Here is a 21,512-nt window from a genome sequence, read left to right as displayed (position 1 = left end):
CTGTATTATGTAAATTATGATTCTGGATATTTAATTGGCATGAATTTTAATTTGAATTCACAGCAGGTTATTAAAGTCTTTGATTATTTCCAGTGCTTTTTAAAAATACATTATTTAAAAAATCCTCTTTTTAGCTTTCTGTAGTAGGTTCAAATGAGTAAGCAAAGTATCTCTTTTAATGTAAGATGTTGCTTTTGGAAAGAGATGTATATTCTCTAGGTATAGAGCTTGACAGACATTCCAGTCTATTTCTACTTGGTAAGTTCCATTAGCTTTGTGGTTCTTCTATAGATATTTGCCTCCTTATCAAAAGTTCTTGTACTGCTGCCATCATGAACCCAAATAAGTTCAAGCTTCTTATCAATGATGAAGTGCTTTTAGTATAAGGTTTTCTTGAAGGCTGAACAGCTTCTTTTTTATGAATAGCTTTTGAACTCATTGTGTTTGGTGTTCTTAGAGGGTATCATTTTTATTATTCACAGTATCTACTTTGACCTTAACCTAATATTTTTGCTTTGTTACATAGGTTTTATTGTGTGCTTTTTCCCATAGTAGCATGATTTATGACAGGGTAGGATGGAGCACATGAGGCTTTTCCAAGACTTTAAATACCCACCTCTAGCCTTCTCCTGGCTTGTTAATGCTTCATTGCCAAATTGTATCATTTTCTTTTGTAATTATTTTCCTTCTTAGTCTTCAAGATCATTTTATAAGGAGAATTATGACAAAATAGTTGTACATATTCTAAATGTGCTTCAAAATTCTGGCATATTAACAGTTATTAAACTTTGATCAAATGTTCATTTGGTCACAGAAAGTTACAGATTCTAAGGCATCGTGCATGGTCTTTGTGCATACGTTGAACTCATGATCTTAAAACTTACCTAAAAGACTGTCCACAGCATATCCAAAGTACTTTTAATTTGTCTGGTAGACATTTACTGAGCACCACGTTTACCAAACCCCCAAAACCAGTGTGGCCTCAAAACCCTAAAGCATTTGTGATTTACTGGAGGATGGAAACGGGAGTGGAGAAGATAAGGATTAATTCAAATCAGTAAGGGGAAAATAAAATTACAAACAATGCTCTGGGAAACATAGAGTAGGAACAGTTAATTCTGTCTAAATAACATGGGGTATTTTGCCAGAGAATGTAACATTTGATAGGAACCTTGAAGGACAAGAATATATTCACAGGTGGAAAAAAGGAGGAACAAATGCAAGGGAAATGGAGCAGCATGAGTGAGAAAAGTATCCATTGATAGTTATGAAGTTGATATAGCCACTACTTTTAATTATATGATCTGTTTACCCATGATGCTCAATACTATACCAGGAACATTACTCCTTTCAGTTCAGTCACATGATCTATTTACTCAGCATCCTCAGTCTTAACTCCAAATGCATTGAAACTGTTGCATTCATTTTTATTTGCCCTGTAGTCATAACTTGAGAATAAACAAAATGGATAAAAAGCTATTATCATCCTCATAACCACACCTCTCCAGTGGTGGCAATGACCCCAATGGAATGATCACATTTGACTGATCTATGTATATTGATAAGTTTAATGAATGATTAATTTCCAAACGACTTATCTAATAAAAATGTTGAGGCCCTATTTAATGAAAATACTGAAATTACAGAAAAGCAAAGCTCTGGTTGCAATTATGTAAATAGGAGCAAATAGATAGAACACCTGTAATAAAGGCTTTAAGCTTCAGAAGAAATGCTGTGTGTACCTATGCACACCAAAATTAAAGGAATATAGGGTAATAGGAACCGGCTAAACTTATTGAATGAGGCAATATTTCTGAGTAGCAGTTTGAAGGAGAAACTCGTGGTTTATGCACAAAATAATACCCTGGAGTTCATTCACTGGGAAAGACATGTTTTTTTCCTTCTTTGAGTGAGTGTCTCTCATGGGCCTTGTTAGCTCATAGTACCATCTAGGTTTATGCTTTTTCCAAGGTTGAAAAGTGTCTATTGTCCTTTCTAAATAATTGCCTTTGTTTTTTGCACATCTTTATGCAATAGTCTTCTTTAATGGAATGCACTTAGCTTCAGAAACAGAGTAAAAGAGAACTCTATATAAAACAAAACGCTTGGTTAAGAACACTTACGAATTGTCTTTGGTATAGAATATTACAAATATCCACTAAAATGCTTAAAAAATATTATTCACACTCATGTTAAAAATCTGTGGTTGGGGTTGAAAAGTCAGTTGACTTATTTTTAATCAATTATTCTATTATATTTCAAAACTATCATTTTAGGTCAATCTCTTTTTATGGAGAATTCTTTAATTCTAACTGATTAATAAATTTTATTTTAAAATATATTAGGCTTATTTATACTTCCTTTCTCAGTACTTAGGGCATATCATTTTCTTATGTTTTCTGTACCTTCCTAGTTAGTGGAAACATTGTTTGTTCTTGGAGTGTGCTTTGTCTTCCTTTTCAAGAAGATCATCAAAGTTACTAGTTTGCAGCTCCCAAAAAGAAAAGAGCCTTCTAATCCCTGGTTCAGAGGCTAACCTTTATTAGCGCTCTTGTGGTTATAATGAGGACCCTGCTTCCAGCAGGGAGATTCTGGAATACTGAACAGATTATTCAACAAGTTCAGAGCAGATTCTGAAGTCCCTTATAAAACCTGCTTGTGAATACTGCTTTCTTTGCTTTGCTATTTCTGGTTTCCATAGTATTCCTAATTACATAAATCATGTGGAGCATGGGAGCTATTTTCCATCCTACATCAGTTCTGACATTGCTTGCATTTTGATATAATTTGTATTTTTTCCTAAGCTATATATATATTTTTTTCTTAAATTCTTATTTAAGAGGACACAACTCTGCAAAAAATGGAACTTGTATTAGAAGATCTATGAAATTATACTTTGGAATTCCTTGGGCTGAAATAAAGAATTTGAAAGTTATTTTGTGGCAAGCATGGATGAATAAGGCTATAAAACTAGAGAATCTGAGAACATGTTCTCAGGTTTAAATTCAAGATTAAATCTAGGATGTAGATCATTCAACTTTATACCTACTTCTCAATTTACTTAAAATTATTTGAACTTAATAGCCATTTATGCAATGCCTTTCCATGTTCAAAAAACTGTAATAGGTTCAATGAATGTAAGATTAAAAGTTTACAAATTAAAGCCCAACACATAGTAATGTATGAATGTTATAGCAGTTAACTAAAAGCACTGGTGATTCTTAAGCTAGTTTTCTTTAGGAAAAATTATAATCAAGATTGGTTTATACCATACATTCTTTTTTTAAAGATCGAAGAGTTACAATTCTAAAAATAAGTTTATTTTTCTTTTTCTTTCTTTTATAGTATATGTGATCTTATATTTTTAAAAAGCTTGTGGTATTTGTTATGATAAAGCTTAATAGGGAGAAGTAATTGCTCCAGTATAAACATGGTTTTGATATGAGAATTTTTAGGAATTAATTTCTGAGGCTGGATGAGTGAATTTCATGCACACATCTAAAGATGTCTAAATAGTCATTGGGTCATATTTTTCTTTTAACTCTATTTATAGTAGTTTTAGAAAAGCTTAAGTTCTATTTCCAACATTCTCCTTGGTGTTGAATATATTAGAAAGAATTTAAATTGTGCTATGGGAGAGAGTTGTAGAACTTAGCGCCATAAAATGCATAACTTTTTATTAGGAGCAAAATTCAGCAGAATACCAGTAGCAAAGGCCATTTGCATAACTCAGCGGCTCAGCAGCTCAGCTGAACCTAATTGTAATTCAATTTCCAGATTGCTACGCTAGGCCTCTCTGCATAAAATATGCCACATATAACATAACCAATGGCACGGAGCTAGGAGCTATTTTCTTTGCTGGTGATCTATTTAATTTCTTTTCTATTAGAAATGTGTATCAGAATAAGGTAGCCAAGCCATATAGTTATTTTGTATGTTTATATTGTGTCACAAGTGTATACTTAAGACCGAGTTTAAAAATTATATCCTTTCATTTTTCTGGGTTCCCAAATGTACCTAAGATATTTTTTTCTTTCTTTATTTCTGGCATTTCAGAGGGAAATTAAATCTTGAAAAATGTTAGCTAGCTGCCATGTTATTTGACTATTTTACACTAGAAAGACTTTATAAGTTAATCGTGTGAAAAAGTGTATAAACATGTCTGTCAAGTCTAGTATAGATGTTGCAATACGGGCCAACAAGTAAATATCTTCTATCTGTTTACAAAACGGGTACTGGAATAGCTTTCCTAAATCTTTGACTGGCTTATATCCCAGAAACTTAAAAACAAAAAGGTACGATAAAATGCTTGCTTAAGATTCCCTTTATTTTTTAAACAGCCTTGCCACCCTGTTTTATGGGTTATTTAAGTAATGGCAGTGAAAAGACTTGAATAAGATGGCTTATAAAGGTGTGGATTATATTTTATGAATAATTTCCAGATGTGATGTTTTAGATATATAGACTCCTCTATGGGAAGCTATATACAGAAACAACATGGATCTTACAATTTTATCAGGACAATGCAAGTAGATTTCAGCAAGGTTGGTTCCAACTCATCTGTGATAAATGAGAAGATAAGGCAATCAGTGCACACCATGACACTCTGTGCAGCTAGTTAGGCACACTTCAGAACTATTCAGGTGTGCTCACAAAGCTTATGAGTCTTGCATGGGGGGTGTCTCAATATAAATACATCCTTCATGGTGGCCACTAGTAATGCAGGAATTGCCTCTGTAAGACTTAACCCAGGTCAGATATAAATAATAGATGTTAAGAGTTAGTTCTGGTATTGGGGCTGTGTTCCAGGCAGTGCATTTCAGTTGGGTCAAAAGAATTTATTTTCCCTTATTTTCTTGCATAGTTCCTCTGCTTGAAAAATGCCTGCAAAATTCCATCACACCTTTGCGGGGACCAGTTTGGGTCTCTAAGGGAGAAGGTTTCAGCCCCTCAGGAGCTAAGATGTACATCCAAGGAGTTCTTTTGGCCTTGTACCAACGACTAAAATCTGCAAAAAAATATTATACACAGGTGAGTCATCCCTCTTTAAAAACTGCTTTATTATGTGTTTTAAAATGTACTTGGTTGCATAGAGGCGATGATTGGCATTGTGTCATAAAAAAACTGTGACATGTATTTTGTGAACTCAGTGCCCGTTAGGGAGCCAAAATGCTTCTTCTGTAATCTCAAAGCCAACAATAATGGGGCTAATTGTATCTGTCTTTTGGTATGGGATGTCATATGTCTCATCTTTTCTTGCTGCATACTGTGCAAAGCGAAGGCAACTCCTTATGTGGAATTTCTATACACAGTTACTTTAAGCAAGAAAATGAGTAGCTCCTAAATCATTTGAAGATTTAAATGCTCAGCCTTCTTTTTTCTTTCTTTACTTTTTTTTTTTCAGTATGAAATCAGAATTTCTATTGTAGAAGTTGGGCTAAAATGTAAACTAATCGAATTCTGGAAAATGAAATTGTGAATTAACTTCTTGTCAAGACTAACTCACTTCATTTATGCTTATTTAACTTGTCTGTTTAGAAAGTAAAGAAATAGAATGAATATATTTGAATCAGGTTAAACTTAACTTTGTCCTTTAATTTCTAAGTATCCTTTCCATAACTGTGAGTGCATGTGTGTATGTTTGTGTGTGTGTGTGTGTGTGTGTGTGTAAAGACTTTGATATTTTTATAACTACTTATAGGGACTTTGATTTATCTTAAATCAGAACTAGCATTGCAAAGCAGAATGACTGATGGCCATTTATAAAATAAAAATAGAGTTGCCACATTTTTCGAATCCCCTTTGCACTTGGTCTTAAGAAGTTAAGCATATATTTTACCATGTTAAATAAAGTCTAGGTTTTACATTTCTAACCATGAGTTTCCAATTTAGAACTGGGCTCATTATCTCAGGCCACAGGCCACTGAAAAATGAATATTTTGAAAGCATCATGCTATTATTCTCTGTGTGCTGGGGGAGGGGAGGTAAGAATGGGATGTGGTCTCAGTGTTCACACAGCACCTCCTGCTGTCTAGTTTGGAAAAGGACAATTTGTATTAACGAAGAAATTCTTGAACTAAGGTACCCAGAACTAGAAAGAAATGTCTTCCCACGAGAAACTTTTATTCTCAAAATGTGATTATTTGCTTAGTTAATTAATTTCAGTGTATCCAGAAATGGGATTAATAGTTATCATGGTTAAGTCTATTTATAATAATAAATATGAAAAAATAAAAATCCAAACTTATTTTAAAAAATTTTTATTAAGCCAATATCATACATAAAAACTGGTACAAATATGTTTTATTATAATTTTGGTCAAATTATTTACATTGAAATATTATTTAACTTTTTAAGATACAATGATATTATAAAATAGATTATGAGCAATTTAATTACAATCATTTATTTGGTATTAAATGGTTTGATTCTACTTATTAGACAGTTTAAAATTTTTTGATGTTTAAAAAAGAGATCATTCTCCAGTACAAGAAAAGCAATGTTGAAATCAAATCTTAAAAAACTTCAACATTTTCTAAGTTTTATTAAAAGTGGGGATGTTAGAGATAAGAAACTGCTCAGAAAGTAGTCATGGCTTGTTTTTTTCTTCCATTGTCCTAAACATGTAAAATTGAAATAGATATATACAGTTGTACTAGATTGAAAAGAGTTCTGTGTATTGTGAAAAAAGAGAGTATTTCAAGAATTAGCACTGCCTTGATTTTAAAGGTTTCTTTAGGACTCAAAATTGATGAAAAATAGATTTTGAACAAAATATGAACAAAAACTAACATTTTTAGTGTCTTTGAAGTTGTCTGCATCATTAACACTATGCCAAATTTGGAAATATTTAAAAACCTAGGCTCTTTGCCATTCCTAACCAAACCTTTTACTTTTGCTAAGTTGTAATAACTTAAACCTTTGCACTCAACCGTTTTAATATGATACTTGTTTGGGTTTTATTTTAAAATATAAACATGAAGACAAAGAAATAGAAATTTACCTGTTATGCATTTCCAAGCAAATTTCAATTTCTTTTAGGTATGCTCAGTTCTATGTATTCTTGAGTCTCTTTTGTATTGTTATATCATGATATAATTTAAAATTATTTGCAATGTTTAGAAAAGTCACTGTAGTGGTATAGTCATCAGTGGCAAAGTCTTAAGCCTGGCAATCGCTTCAATATGAGTAGGACTTCTTAGCAAACATCCTTCTTAGCACTAATGAACTTTATTTGAACTGCATTTACTTCATTTGACCTTAGGGATAGCCTTTTCTATTTAGTTTTATATAAGATCATGTTGAGGAATCATTAGATAGATAAAATGAAGAAGGGTGATGATTCCTATTTCCTTAACAAATATAAGCTTATAAATTATAGAATTAGATGAACTCTAGATATTATTTCCATTGATTTCACTTCAAAGGTCATATATAAAAACAATAACATTGTTTTGCTGGGATTCTGTGAAAGGAAATTTCTTTAAATCTTTAAATTGGATGTCTTGGGATTCCCAAAGGGAATTTCTTTTAAATGAACTGATAAAATAGCTCTAAAAGGAACATCAGAACTACTGGTTTTATGTTTATCGACTTATTCATTTTTCAGTTTCTAACTTTAACTTTGCTATTATAGCATGCAACTGAATTAAGCCTCCTACATTAGTGTGGTCTTAAATATATACTGATTCATGTATATAAAATGAGATATTATATTCAGGACAGCATAAAGTCACTTAGTCTTACATTTATCACATTTATTTCCTTAAAAGTGGAAACATCTTAGAAATTGCTCAGAGCTAAGCAGAATCTATTTAATTGGTAATCTTTGAAGTAGCATAAACGCATTGCTATGAAATGCAGTTAACACTTTCAGCGACAGGGCCTGTTCCATCTCATTAGCATTCTTGTTAAGTAGTGGTGCTGTTGGTGGGGGTGTTGAAGTAGGAATGCCATTGTGTCGAGTTCCAGTGTTTGGGGACAAACACTGCTGTGGAAGGAACGTGTGAAAAGGCCACAGTCCTGTCAGTGAATGAGGAAGGCTGTGCTTTCTGTATGCTTCAAGCAGGGAAGCTGTCATTCATAGGCCTAACACGGCTAAACAGAGGCCAAAACACAAGCCTGCACTACCTTTTAAAATGATATTAGTGATTTTTAAACATGGTCTTCTTTATTTATGATCTTACATAGAGCTTTTCGTTGCTGTCAGTAAACAAAATATATGTCAGTCTCCTCAGAAACACTGTAGAGATACATAAAAGTGCATGGAACTGTGCCAGGAGGCTATATAAATAATGATTTGGAATGACTGATCTTAAGTACAAATGTGATCTTTAGGAAACGTTCATTGCTGGAGATGTCTTCTCAATTTTGATACTTCTTCGAATTTTTCCCCCAACCAACAAAATTCCTGGATACATTTAAATAATGAGTGCATTGCACTTTCTTTTAAAATAGTTTCTAAAAGAGCTCATAAACATACAGCTTTAATCATTTAAAGTGGTTCACAGCATAGCTTAACAGTTGTTATTGATTGCATAGCCATTTTTGAAATTCAGAGAGAAACAAAGGAGATGAGTATCTAACTGTAATATCTTAACAACCACCATCTTAATTATGAAGAAAATCATAGTCTCTTGGAATTTAAGATATGAAAAAATTTGAGGAATTTTTATCTTATTCCTAATTTTCAACACTTTGGAAAGGAATGATCAACTTAGAAATTAAATTTTAGCTTGTTGATTACTTAAAAACAAGAAGTAAGAAAAAAGACCCAAATATTTCTTAAACTCTTGGAGCATTTTCTGAACTTAAAAAAAAAAACCCAAAACTGACATTTTCTATTTATGTCTGAAGCTTCTAGGAAGTGTTTTATTTCTGTAATTTTAATTTGGAAATATGTACTTGGGCTGTTTGTAATAGATCCTTACTTAATGAAGTTTGTTGAAAACTATAATTTTCTGCCTGAGTGATTCAAGTTTTTTTGGTATATGGTCCTTTTTTTTTTTTTAATTAATTTAAGCAAGGTACTTTTAAAAATGCTGTTATATGCTATTTCTAAATGTTCCATATTTGATGTATTGGGTTTAAGAATCTCAGACACTAAGTCTCTATTTCAAAAATTGGGTTTCATTTTTTAAACTGGAACTGTGCTGTAACTTTATCGTACTATAACTTTATGTTATTAGATGAGGAAATGACCATCCAACTTGAGCATATATTGGTTTTGCAGTTTAAAACTGAAATGTATTTTATTATTACTTTAAACTAACCTCTACCAAAGCTCTAGATTTTGTTAAAAATTTTTCCTAAGTTAATGTTGGTTTACTTTATCCACGCTCTTAATAAGTTTGATACTTAGATATCAAACCAATAATAATATAATTCTACTCAGAAAAGATTCAGTTCAAAATATGCTTGAATTACATTTAGTGCTGACAGAATATGTTGATTGCAAAAAGTATTTTTAAAGGAATGTTAATATTTTAATTTTCCATAAAAGAAGTATTGAAAGTTTATCTTTTTATATCTTGTATCTTAGGTCAAAGTCATTTATTGGTCTTAACATGACTGAAGGAGTAACTACTTCTATTTCATTTTTTATATATACTTTATTTTTGGTATGCCAGCTACTTTTCTTCCCCGCTTTATTGAGGTATAATTGTCATATAACATTATGTAAGTTTAAGGTGTACAACATGATGCTTGGATACACTTAAATATTATAAAATGATTACCATAGTAGGGTTAGTTAATACCTCCATCATCTCTCATAATTATCATTTCTTTTTTGTGGTAAGAACATTCACGATCCACTCTCTTAACAACTTTCAAGTATATAATATAGCATTATTAACTATAGTCGCTTTCTGTACATTAGATCCCCATCTATGTATACAACAAAAATTGGGCTATTTCCTTGATTTAACCTTCATGGGGCGTTATCCAAAATAGTTCAATTTTGAACTTCTTGATGTCTTTTGAAAGCTTGGAACAAAATTTATAATGTATAAGTATCACTTACTATTAAACATATTAAAATTGTGTTGCAGATGTTTCAAGTAGTTTGAAAACTACTTCTGAAGGTTCTGATAGGTAATGTTCTAGAATATTAGATTGCTTGTAGATTTGAATGAGGGTTGATTTTTTTCTTTCCCTGAAACCAAGCTGCATTCTAGTTACTTGAAGTATTTTAAGAACCTTAAACTTGTGTCTTTTTCTAAGTGTCATGCTTTGAGCAGGCCTAACATCAGTTAAATGAAGTGAAAATTGCATTCTTGTCTTGATAGAGATGAAAATGGATTTCTGGTCATGAAATAGATGTAGTTGTCACTTTTTAAAAAAGGTGTCAGCAGTTTGCTTCAGTGAGTAAGGTGCCAATTCAGTATGGCAGTAAACTTGTGATCTGAGCAATCAATAAAATGCTTCAATAACTTCTGCTTCATTACACTTATAATAAGAGGCTATAGATCCGTAGCACATAAAATGTTGATAAAGAGGATATGTGGGGACTGACTGTGACAATTTTCTTCGAAGTACAGTAAGTGCAATATTGCCATCTAGAGTTTGTGCATAGGTAATTATTACAGAGAGGGACAAAAACCACGATGGGATAAAACACGAAATGATATTAAAATACTGTTTATTTTCCATCATTTATCCATAACACATTTATCATCACAGAACATTTCATTTGACTTGTCATAAAGCTGTTCAGGTCAGGAGAAAAATTTTCCAATCTGTATTTTTCTCTAATTCTCTTAGAATTATACTACCAAATGTCAAATATGTATCTCTGACTTAAATTTGAACTTTTTACCACAAAAACTATTTCTTAAATAACTCACTTTGGAAAAAAAAATCAGACTTAGAGGTTTTCCTTTTTTTTCCTGGTAATTCAGGTATGTAAAGATAGAGAGCTTTATTGACATCTCCATTAGGTACCTTTCAATTCAAAATATTATCTTTATTCTTACTTCAAGAAGTAAGAGCCAAGTAAGAGTTCTTACTTAAAAAACGGTATTTTAAAATGACCATATAGGGAGATAGACTTCCCTGCTTATGTGATTATGAACATTTTAACGAAGAGTAAGTTCCTCTTGGAGATTGAAAATATGTCATCTTTAAATCACTAAAACACTTTAATCATCTAAAAACACTTAAAAAGTATTAGTTATCACTTTTTTGATTAATTAAAAGATTTTTTAACTTCTTAATATTTTTTGGAGAAATTAATGTGGAAAATACATTTTTAAACTAAACATTATTGAGCTTTTTCTCCCTCTGAACTTGTGACTGAAAATGCAAATTGCATAACAGAAAATTTTTTAAAATCTGCATTTATTATATTACTTAGCATAAAGTAAACTTAGCATGGATATAAATGACTTACTAAGGAAAGTTAAGTAATCTGAAAAGGTTATTACCTTTATTCTTCCATTTATATATTTTTCAATTTGTATAGATGGCTTTTACAAGTTTATAGACCTCAGCCTTCAGATTTTCCTGAGAATGATTTCCTGAGAATGATATTTGGTATTAATATAGTAGTGCATTTTCCCCCTAATATCACACTGATTAGGTACTTTTTGTTCTCATATATCTATGTGTGAATGATTTCTATAATTTTAAAAAATGAAAAAGATTCAACATTAATTTATTTTCCTTTTTGGATCAAAGTTTTATTCTCAAACATCCTAGTATTATATTTTCTTTACTTATATTTGATTTAAGACAACTTGTTAGATGAGGGGCTCTTATTTTGAAATTTTTAATCATCCTGAGTAGAAAATGTTACATTTTAAAACCTCCAAATAAGTATAGAATTGTTCTGGTAAAGTAAGTGAAAGTAGACCTGACAAATTTTCTTTAAATTACTCAACCACCTACAGGTATTATTGCCTATGATTCTTTTGAAATGAGAATAAATTTTATAGAGTTACAGCAGCAAAGTGAAAGAGTGTGTTTGATAGATTCCCTGAACAGCTTCAACACCCACAGGTATTATTTGTAAGAAAACAATCATGCCGAGTCTTCAGCTGGTTAGAGAGGGCACAGCATTCTATCTTCACCTGACATCCTATCTGTTCCGTCAACATCCTGGGCCCCCTGCCTGCCTCCCCCTCCTCCCAAAACAATAATGCTCACTGAGAGGTTTGTGTGAATGGACAAGAATATGAAATTTTCTTTTTTCCTTGGAGAACTAAAGCAGTATTGAAGGCATATTCCTAGGGGGAGGAAAACCAACTGTCTTGAGGATTGACTAGCATTTTCTATTTTCTATTCAAATTGATCAGTGTTGTCAGTGATTGTTAGTTAAGACCTTTGATTATTAAGTCTGACTACTGATTGATGAAAGGGAGACTCTTAGTGTAAGTGTTTTGGAAATCGTTGCCTTGCTTTATTTTATTAAGAGGCATATAGTGGTTTCCTCTCACCTGTTGTTGATAATAATATTAGCTTGAATAAATGTTAAATAAAATAATAAATTGCTGATTTTTAAATAGTATAACTCACTATTTGCTAATATTTTATATATGTAATAAAATGCAAAGGAGCATAACATTAATTTATCACAGTCTTCAAATTTTTTCAAAGTAATTATGTCAGAAAATCAATTTTACATAATTTCCAAAAACCGACCACCATCCAGTTACATTTTTTAAAGATTTCAAGTTCCTAAATAAAGCAAATCATATACATGGAAAAAGGATTCAGCAAGAATCCATTTATCAACACTTATTATTCACTGGGAAGTAATTATTAAAAGTTTCAGAGAAGAGAATGACAGCATAAGTAAAAGGTACAGGAAAGATCCAGCCTTGGAAAGCCACAGGTGAGTTATATCTTCTAGAGCTGTACTGCCCAGTACACTATTAAAACCCCTTGTGGTTCTTAAATTTAAATTAATTATAATTAAATAAAATAAGAGAACTTAGTTTCTCAGTCTCACTATCCACATTTCAAATGCTCAATAGCCACATCATTGTTGAAAATTCTATTGGATAGTGCTGTTCTAGCAGAAAGAAATTTAGTCTGGATACCCTAATTATACTTCTGGCATTGAATTTTACATTCAGTGACAAACAAAATTAAAAAAGTCTCTTTTAATGTGATCTGGGTTTAAATTGGTGTTGGGTAGATAAGGTACTCTGATCTTCATAAAACAAAATAAATTATATATATGTATATGTATAAACCCACATAGGTCACAGCCTATTTGCCATCTAACCCCCAGATGGTTACCTGTAGGACTTTTCAGTGTATGTCAGGATCCCTATAAATAAACAATATGGTGTGGTGTCTTTAGGGACTATGATTGTGGTAGTTACTGAATTAACCTTACCTTGTTTGGTGAAAAAAGATCTTCCCACTCTGTGAAAAAAGATTAGGGGGCCAAAGAAGATAGACTCGAATGATGAGGTGTTGAGTAGTCCTTTATGAGCTCCATCTATGTGTTAAGCAGGGTTAATGATACAGCAGAACCATCCAAGACCTTGCCCTTGGGAAGCTTCCATTCTTGTTTTGGAGATAAAGTATGGACACATGAAACTCTTAGGAAACATGCTTATCAATACATACTTAAGTACAAAAATATGTGGTATGGATTCTATGTTGTAGGGCAACTTAAATAAAAAAAATATTAAAAATAGAATGAATGTTTTAAGGTTGAAGTTTTAAGGTTGAAGTGAAATTTAGAGGCCATCTAATGCAGTCCTCTCAATTTACAGATAATAAGAGTAACAACAACAATAATAATTACCTCATAGTTAATCCTTAAACTATGAGGATTAAGTAGTCAATGTATATAAAACTCTTAACACAGTACCTGAGACATAGAAAGTGGTCAGTAGGTGTTAGCTATCATCATCATCTCTATTATTAATTTTTTCAGCCTCATTGAGGTATAATTGATAAAATTATAAGATATTTAAAGTATAAATCATGGTGATTTGACAGAAGTTTACATTGTAAAAAGATTCCTACCATCTACCATATATCACCTCATATATTTATATATATATTTTGATGAGAACATTTAAGTTCTATTTTTTTAGCAAAATTTCAATTATATGATACAATGTTACCAACTATAGTCACCATGTCATACCTTAGATCCTCAGACTTTATTCATCTTATAGCTGGAAGTTTGTACCCTCTTACCAACCTCTTCCTATTTTCCACACATGCAGTCCCTGGGAACCACTTTTTCACTCTGTTTCTATGAGTTTGACATTTTTTTTTGATTCCGCATATAAGTGATACCTTTATTATTAATATTATAGATAAAGCAATTGAGATACTTTTCTAAGATGAGACAGCAAGGCAGAATTATAAAGGGACTGGAGCTCCATCTTTGCTGTTAGAGTAGGCAGGGTATGATTCATTAACTGAAGTATGGGGAGGGCTTTTAAAAAGAGATTCATATAGGAAATGGTATGAAGTTAGCAGTGAGTAAGACTTTGTTTTCAAAAAAGTTATCCTTGATACAAAAAAGGTTATTGGTGATCTTTGAAAGATGATGAAACATTAGAGTGAACAGATTAAGGAAAGAATTAATGTTGAGGAAATAAGGGCAGTGGGTTTGGATGAGACATCTCATAGCTTGAGAGTGGCTCCTATTTTTTTTTTTTTGAGTTTCACAGTATAATAATGAAGAAATGTCAAAGTAGGATTTAAAAACCATTAGATATATTCTATATGAACACACTTAAGATTAACTTGGTCAACAACCCCCCAAGACATAGTTGTTCTATTTTTTATGATAATTACAAAATTTATAAAAAATATTAATTTATGACCCATAGAGGGATCATGGTCTGGTGATGGGGAAAAAGTTTTATAACTGTCTTTTTCAGTCAGTTCTATCACTGTATCTTTTTGGCTGTATGTATAACTTTACTTGGAGGTAAGGAAAATAGCTAAATTTGTGGCCCATTTTGAATGTGAGACTTAAAGGGCTAATGGCCTTCTTCAGCCTCGGAATTGGAGCATCCGAGATCATGCAGTGGTTGAGGAGTGTGGATAGAGAATGAAGGTCACAGAGTTTGAAAAACATATGTTGGAGTTTACTCTAGGAAGGAGATACATGTTTCAAGTAAGCAATTTACACAAATACTACATAAGATACTCAAAGAAGTATTTTTAAAATTTTGTCTAAATCTGATTTGCTCTTTCATAGAAGGTGCCACTCACAGTACTAGGGAAAGTAAAAACCAAATTTGATTAAGGCCATTAATTTAACCAATGTTTTAGGTAACACTTAACATTTTGCTATAGAGGCTCAGATGCTCGTATGTCTGCCCTTCCATGTTTCCTCCAAGAAGGCATCTGGGTTTATAGAAGAAGTGGAGGCTAAGGCAACTAGAGTTGTTCCTCTGCAGATACAGAAAGAGCAAGAGGAGCAATTTTTTTTAAGTTTTTATTTATTTATTTGAGAGAAAGAGGGAAGGGAGGAGAGGCAGAGGGAGAGGGAGAAGCAGACCCCCCACTGAGCAGGGAGCCTGCCACGGGACTCAATCCCAGGACCCTGCGATCATGACCTGAGCCAAAGGCAGATGCTTAACCAACTGAGACATCCAGGCATCCCGAGGGGAGTAGTTTTAAGGAATAAATGACTAGATTCTCAACTTCCAAAGTGTACTGTTTACTAAGAATATTCTGTCTGTGAATGTGCCTGCGGTGGAGATATATGCCACTTCTTCTTTCCCATCTTCTATTATTTTTAGGCAAAGCATTCCTCTCTGCTGCAATGCTTCACCCTGGAGTATAAAAACCTACAGGACATCAAACAAAGGGACATTTTGAAATATTGGTGCCATAAACTTCTTGCAGGGGCTCTGAATCTTTCCTTGTTGTTTTTTAGGTGTTTCTGTTAAGGAAAAAATAGGATAGAAATATGAAGCTGAGGAGAAAAAGGAACATGTAAATTTTCTGATTAAGAGCTTTTCCATATACTCTGAAAAGTGGATGATGGTTGATATAAAACTGTATGGATACTTAATCTCACTGGATAGATGTAAAAGAAAAATGTAACATTTTTATTTAGTAATGCCAATATTTATAATATGCCAGAAGAGACATCCTTTGCAACTGTTTTTAAGTTAGCGATAAAACATTTCCAATGGCAACTTAAAATGTTGGTAGGAGTTTCTAAGTGAGGGGTACATAGTTTTCTCAATTTTCAAGATAGTATGTGAACGAAATATTTTGGAGTCTCCATGGTGCCAGGGAGGCAAAGTAGTCCTTTGAACCATGTGGTCTCCAACTGAGGTATCACTGGTCTTGTTGCTGAGATTTGCAGCTGTTGTAACTTCTGATCTGCTCTCTGCTTGGTCAGGAGTGCTCTCTGGAAAGTTTTGCATTAATTTGGCTTTTGCTGAGTTTCTGCCACATTCTTTATCTTGCCCGTGACCTAACCAGATCACCCTAGTGGCCTCTGCAGTGTAGTCAATGTGGGGATTTTGGCCCTTAAATATTGTGGTTCTTCTGGCTTACCACTTTGATACCTTTTAGTTACCCAGTGGCCATGTGAGAATTTGTAGGTCTTATCCATTCCCCAACTGAAAACAACTCAAGATTGCTAGGTGATGACCCTCTTTCTGCCTCCTACGTACTTTTCCACTGCATTCACTCTGTGGCTGCATCCCCCTCACTTTTGCCGAAGATTGGTGAAAGGGGACAGCCTCAATACGGTCATCTCCCAGAATATAAAATGAGAATCCAGATGGAAGCCCTTTGCCCTTAGCCTTCTCAACTTATCTAACACGCCTGCTCCTCTCTAAGCTGGGAGAGAGTAGACCAAAACTCAGCTCTCCCTCCACACACTGTCCCCACCCACCCATCCCACACCACCTCTTTCTTATTTTTCTTACAGTCTCTTGAGATGAGAGGAGGTGAACTTTGAGCTTTTTACCACTTCTGCATTGGTAGATTTTGAACTTCTTTGATTGAAATCCATAGTAAAAAATACATTTCATATCGAAATTCACAGCAGAAAAAATATACTTTACATTACAATTCAGTATTATATACATAACTCTCCACATGTATATAAAACAAAAATTTTTCAAAACAGGATTTAACCTTACTACACGTGAGGCACTATTAAAACGCTGGTGTGGACCCACTAAATTGATTTCACGGCCCATTGACATATTGTATAAGGGCTGTATTTCATCCTGTACATCCTTAACATGGCTTTTGTCATTCAAAAATTTCTTCAATATTCTATCACTTAAATTTTCAAACATACAGCAATGTCAAAAGAATCTTACAGTGAACATACATGTACCTATCACCTAGAATCTGGAATAAACATTTTACTCTCTTTGCTTTATCAAATGGTATCCATCTATCCATCTTTGTATCCATCAAACCATTTTTTTGATGCATTTTCTAAGTAAGTTTCAGACATCGTATACGTTTTTTTCTCTTTCTTTCCTCTTCCTCCCCTTCCTCCTCCTTCCTCTTCTTTTGCAAGCTGGCATATGTTGTGATTGTTTTGTACCTGGGATGTACTCTCTTGTTAACTATTTTGAATACTACTATGAACCAGAGGTAGCATAGAAATACAAGCTGTGAGCAGAACTAAAGCCACAGGCCTGCTGGGCTCCTGGTTGGAAGTAATCTGTGGTGCCTAACTGAAGGATGCAGTGTGAAGGCAGGGACAGGAGTTTGCAATCCTTCCAACCCCAATCTTGGTGTAGTTCAGGAAAGCTGGCTGAAAAAATTTGCAGACCTAGTGACAGGACCAGTGGATTTATAGAGCCCTCTAGGCCTATTGAGTGAAGGGGGAGCACAAAGATACGGTTCGACTTCTTAGAACTGAGCCAGCCACCTACTGATTCTGTGACCAGATGTGTACTCTTCATAATAGCTTCAGATAGTGGGCACGCCAAACAAGTTTTTAGGACTTTAGGAGTACTCGAGGAGACTTAAGAAAGGTCAAACTTCAGTAAGAAAAGAAGTGAACTCACAAAGAAGGCAACAAATTCAAGAAACAATGGTGACTATATAAATTGAAAAATATGTTGGTGAGTTTAACTATTGACTATAAAAGGATTTTTTGTTGTTGTTGTTGATTGTAAGATAACATCCATCAGAGACATTCCTATAAAACACTTTCAGATATAAAATATGGAATGAATAAGCAGAGATATTAAGTTCTAAGTAAGAAATCTATATCTCATAAGGATATAAATTCTCCCTTTTATTAATCTATAAATTCAATGAAATTCCATTCAGAATCCAGCCAGATTCATGGAACTTGGTAAATTTGAGAAAGCCAAAAACAAATAATTGTTTTTTGAAGAACTGTTCTATCAGTAATGAGGAATTATTAGAAAGTCAGAATCATTATGGTAGTATTCATTACTGTGGTATTACTGTAGAGATAGGCAGATAAATCAGTGGGAGTGAATAAAATGTACAGAAACAAATCCATGTCATATTTGAAATATGAGAGAGATGGCCTTATAAATTATGAAGAAAGAACAGATAATTTGATAAATATTACTGGATGTCTCTGCTTATTTAGGTTATAGAGTATGTCAAATATTTTGTCAACAACTGTTGTTTTTCTGCAGTATTGACATTTTCATATACATATTTTGTCTGTTAATATAGTGAATTACAGTGGTTTTTTTTTTGTTTGTTTGTTTTGTTTTATTTTGTTTTTTTGAGGAGGGGGCAGAGAGGAGCAGAGGGAGAGGGAGACAGAATCTTAAGCAGGCTCCATGCCCAGTGCGGAGCCTGAAGTGGGGCTCAATCTCATAACCCTGGGATCATGACCTGAGCCGAAATCAAGAGTTGGACACTTAACTGACTGAGCCACTCAGGCACCCCACATAGATTCATTTCAAATGTTAAACTAAATTCACTTTCCTGGGATAAATCCTACTTGATTGTGAAGTATTATCCTCTTTATATACATTATTTGAACTAATTTATTAAAATGCTGTTAATGATTTTTGTGTCTATGAGCATAAGGGGTATTGGCCCATAGTTTCTTTTTCTTTTGTTGTCTTTGTTTGGTTTTGGTATTAGGATAATGCTGGTCTCATAAAATGAGTTGGGAGGTGTTTTTTCCTCTTCTGTTTTCCAAGTTGGTTTACCACCTGAATTATTTCTTAAGTGTTTGGTAAAATTCATCAGTAAAGCCATCTGGATCTGGAATTTTCTTTGTTGAAAAGATGGTTAATTAGGAGTTAAATTTCTTTATTAGAAACATACCTATTTAGGTAATTAATTCTTTTTAATTGATCTTTAATAGTTTAGTAGTCTTGAAAGAATTTATCTATTTAATCTAAATTGACAAATTTTTGACATAAAGATGTCCAAAATATTCTATTATCATCCATGTAAATTCTGTAGAATTTGCTTTTTAATTTTTTGTATTGGTAATTTCTATTCTTTCATTTTTTCTTAACTGATCTAGTTAGAAGTTTATTAATTTTATTGATATTTTCCATGAAACAACTTTTAACTGATTTTCTATTTTTTGATATGCTGTTTATTTCAGTGATTTATTTCTTTATTGATTCCTTTTTGCTGCTTACGTAGAGACTAATTGAGTCTTTTTTTTTCTAGTTTATAAGTTAGAAGCTTAGATTATTGTTTTTAGACCTTTCTTCTTTTCTAATATAAGCATTTTAATGCTACAAATTTCCCTCAAAGCCCTGCTTTAGTTGTGTCTACCAAATTTCAATATGCTATGTTTTCATTTCTAGTCAGTTCAAAAGATTTAAGTTGTTTCTTTGTGATTTCCTCATCTGTTATTTAAAAATGTGTTAAAATTTTCCAATTATTTGGGGGATTTCCCTATATCTTTCTGTTACTGATCTCTAGTTCATTTCCATTGTGGTCAGAGAGCACACTTTGTATAATTTTAATTTTTTGAAAATTTTTGTGGTTTGTTTTATAGCTCAGAATATGGTCTAAATGAATGTTTTATGTCTGTTCTGCTTTGTTGGTTGGAGTGTTCTATAAATGTCAGTTTGCTCAAGCTGCTTGATAGTATTGTTCAAGTCTTCTACGACCCTTGCTGTGATTGTGAATTTGTATATTTCTCCTTTCAGTTCTATCAGTGTTTTCTCCAATACTTTGAAGTTCTGTTAGTGGTGCCATTAACATTTAGAATTGTTGGGGTGCCTGGCTACCTTAGTCGGCAGAGCATATGACTCTTGATCTTGGGGTTGTACGTTTGAGCCCCATGTTGGATGTAGAGATTACTTAAAAATAAAACATTTAGATAAAGGTAAAATAAAAGAAATTTAGAATTTTTTAAAGATTTTATTTATTTATTTGACACAGAGAGAGACACTAGAGAGCACAAGCAGGAGGAGCAGAGGGAGAGGGAGAAGCAGACTCCCTGCTGAGCAGAGAGCCTGATGTGGGGCTAGATCCCAGGACCCTGGGATCATGACCTGAGCTGAAAGCAGATGCTTAACCAACTGAGCCACTGAGGTGCCCCACTGAGCCACCCAGATGCCCCTAGAATTCTTGTATTTTCTTTTGTTATATTACTTTATTTTTAAAAAATTTTATTTTATTTAAATACAGTTATCATGTAGTATATTATTAGTTTCAGAGGTAGAGTTCAGTGATTCATCAGTTGCATATAAAACCAGTGCTCATTACATCACGTGCCCTCCTTAATGCTCATTACCCAGTTACCCGCATCCCCCCACCCACTTCTCTTCCAGCAACCCTTAGTTTGTTTCCTATAGTTAAGAATCTCTTATGGTTTTTCTCTCTCTCTGATTTCATCTTATTTTATTTTCCCCTCCCTTCCTTTATGAGCCTCTGTTTTTGTTTCTTAAATTCTACATATAAGTGAAATCATATGATAATTGTCTTTCTCTGATTGACTTATTTCACTTAGCATATACCATCTAGTTCCATCCACGTCATTGCAAATGGTAAGATTTCATTTTTGATGGCTGAGTAATATTCCATTGTGTGTGTGTGTGTGTGTGTGTGTGTGTGTGTGTGTGTGTATAGTATCTTCTTTATCCATTTATCAGTTGATAGACATCTGGGCTCTTTCCATAGTTTGGCTATTGTGGACATTGCTGCTATTAGAATTGTTATATTTTCTTGATGAATTGACTTTTTATTTTTTTATTTTTTATTTTTAAAGATTTTATTTATTTATTTATTTGACAGAGATAGAAACAGCCAGCGAGAGAGGGAACACAAGCAGGGGGAGTGGGAGAGGAAGAAGCAGGCCCATAGCATAGGAGCCTGATGTGGGGCTCGATCCCATAACTCCGGGATCACGCCCTGAGCCGAAGGCAGATGCTTAACCGCTGTGCCACCCAGGCGCCCCTGAATTGACTTTTTAAAATCATTATTAATAGTTTCTCTTTATTACTGCTTATAGTCTTTGTTTAGAAGTCTACTTTGTTTTATATTAATATAATTGCTGCAGCTTTTCACTGTGTTATCATATGATATTGTATTTGATCCTTTTACTTTTAACCTATTGTGTCTTCATATTTAAAGTGTGT

General features: G+C 33.1%; 1 protein-coding gene across 1 annotated transcript in view; it reads left to right on the top strand.

Moving 5' to 3' along the window:
* The window catches only part of DCDC1 (doublecortin domain containing 1), a 419,738-nt gene that overhangs the window by 88,363 nt on the left and 309,863 nt on the right, over positions 1-21,512 (top strand). Inside the window, exon 8 of the mRNA XM_045808577.2 lies at positions 4,865-5,031. Within this exon, the coding sequence (XP_045664533.2) occupies positions 4,865-5,031 (167 nt within the window). The remainder of the gene's footprint in view (positions 1-4,864; positions 5,032-21,512) is intronic.

The sequence above is a fragment of the Ursus americanus genome, chromosome 24 (genome assembly GCF_024610735.1).
Source record: "Ursus americanus isolate L20-20 chromosome 24, mUrsAme1.1.p, whole genome shotgun sequence".
Classification (NCBI taxonomy): domain Eukaryota; kingdom Metazoa; phylum Chordata; class Mammalia; order Carnivora; family Ursidae; genus Ursus; species Ursus americanus.
This window is presented reverse-complemented; position numbering and strand designations above follow the sequence as displayed.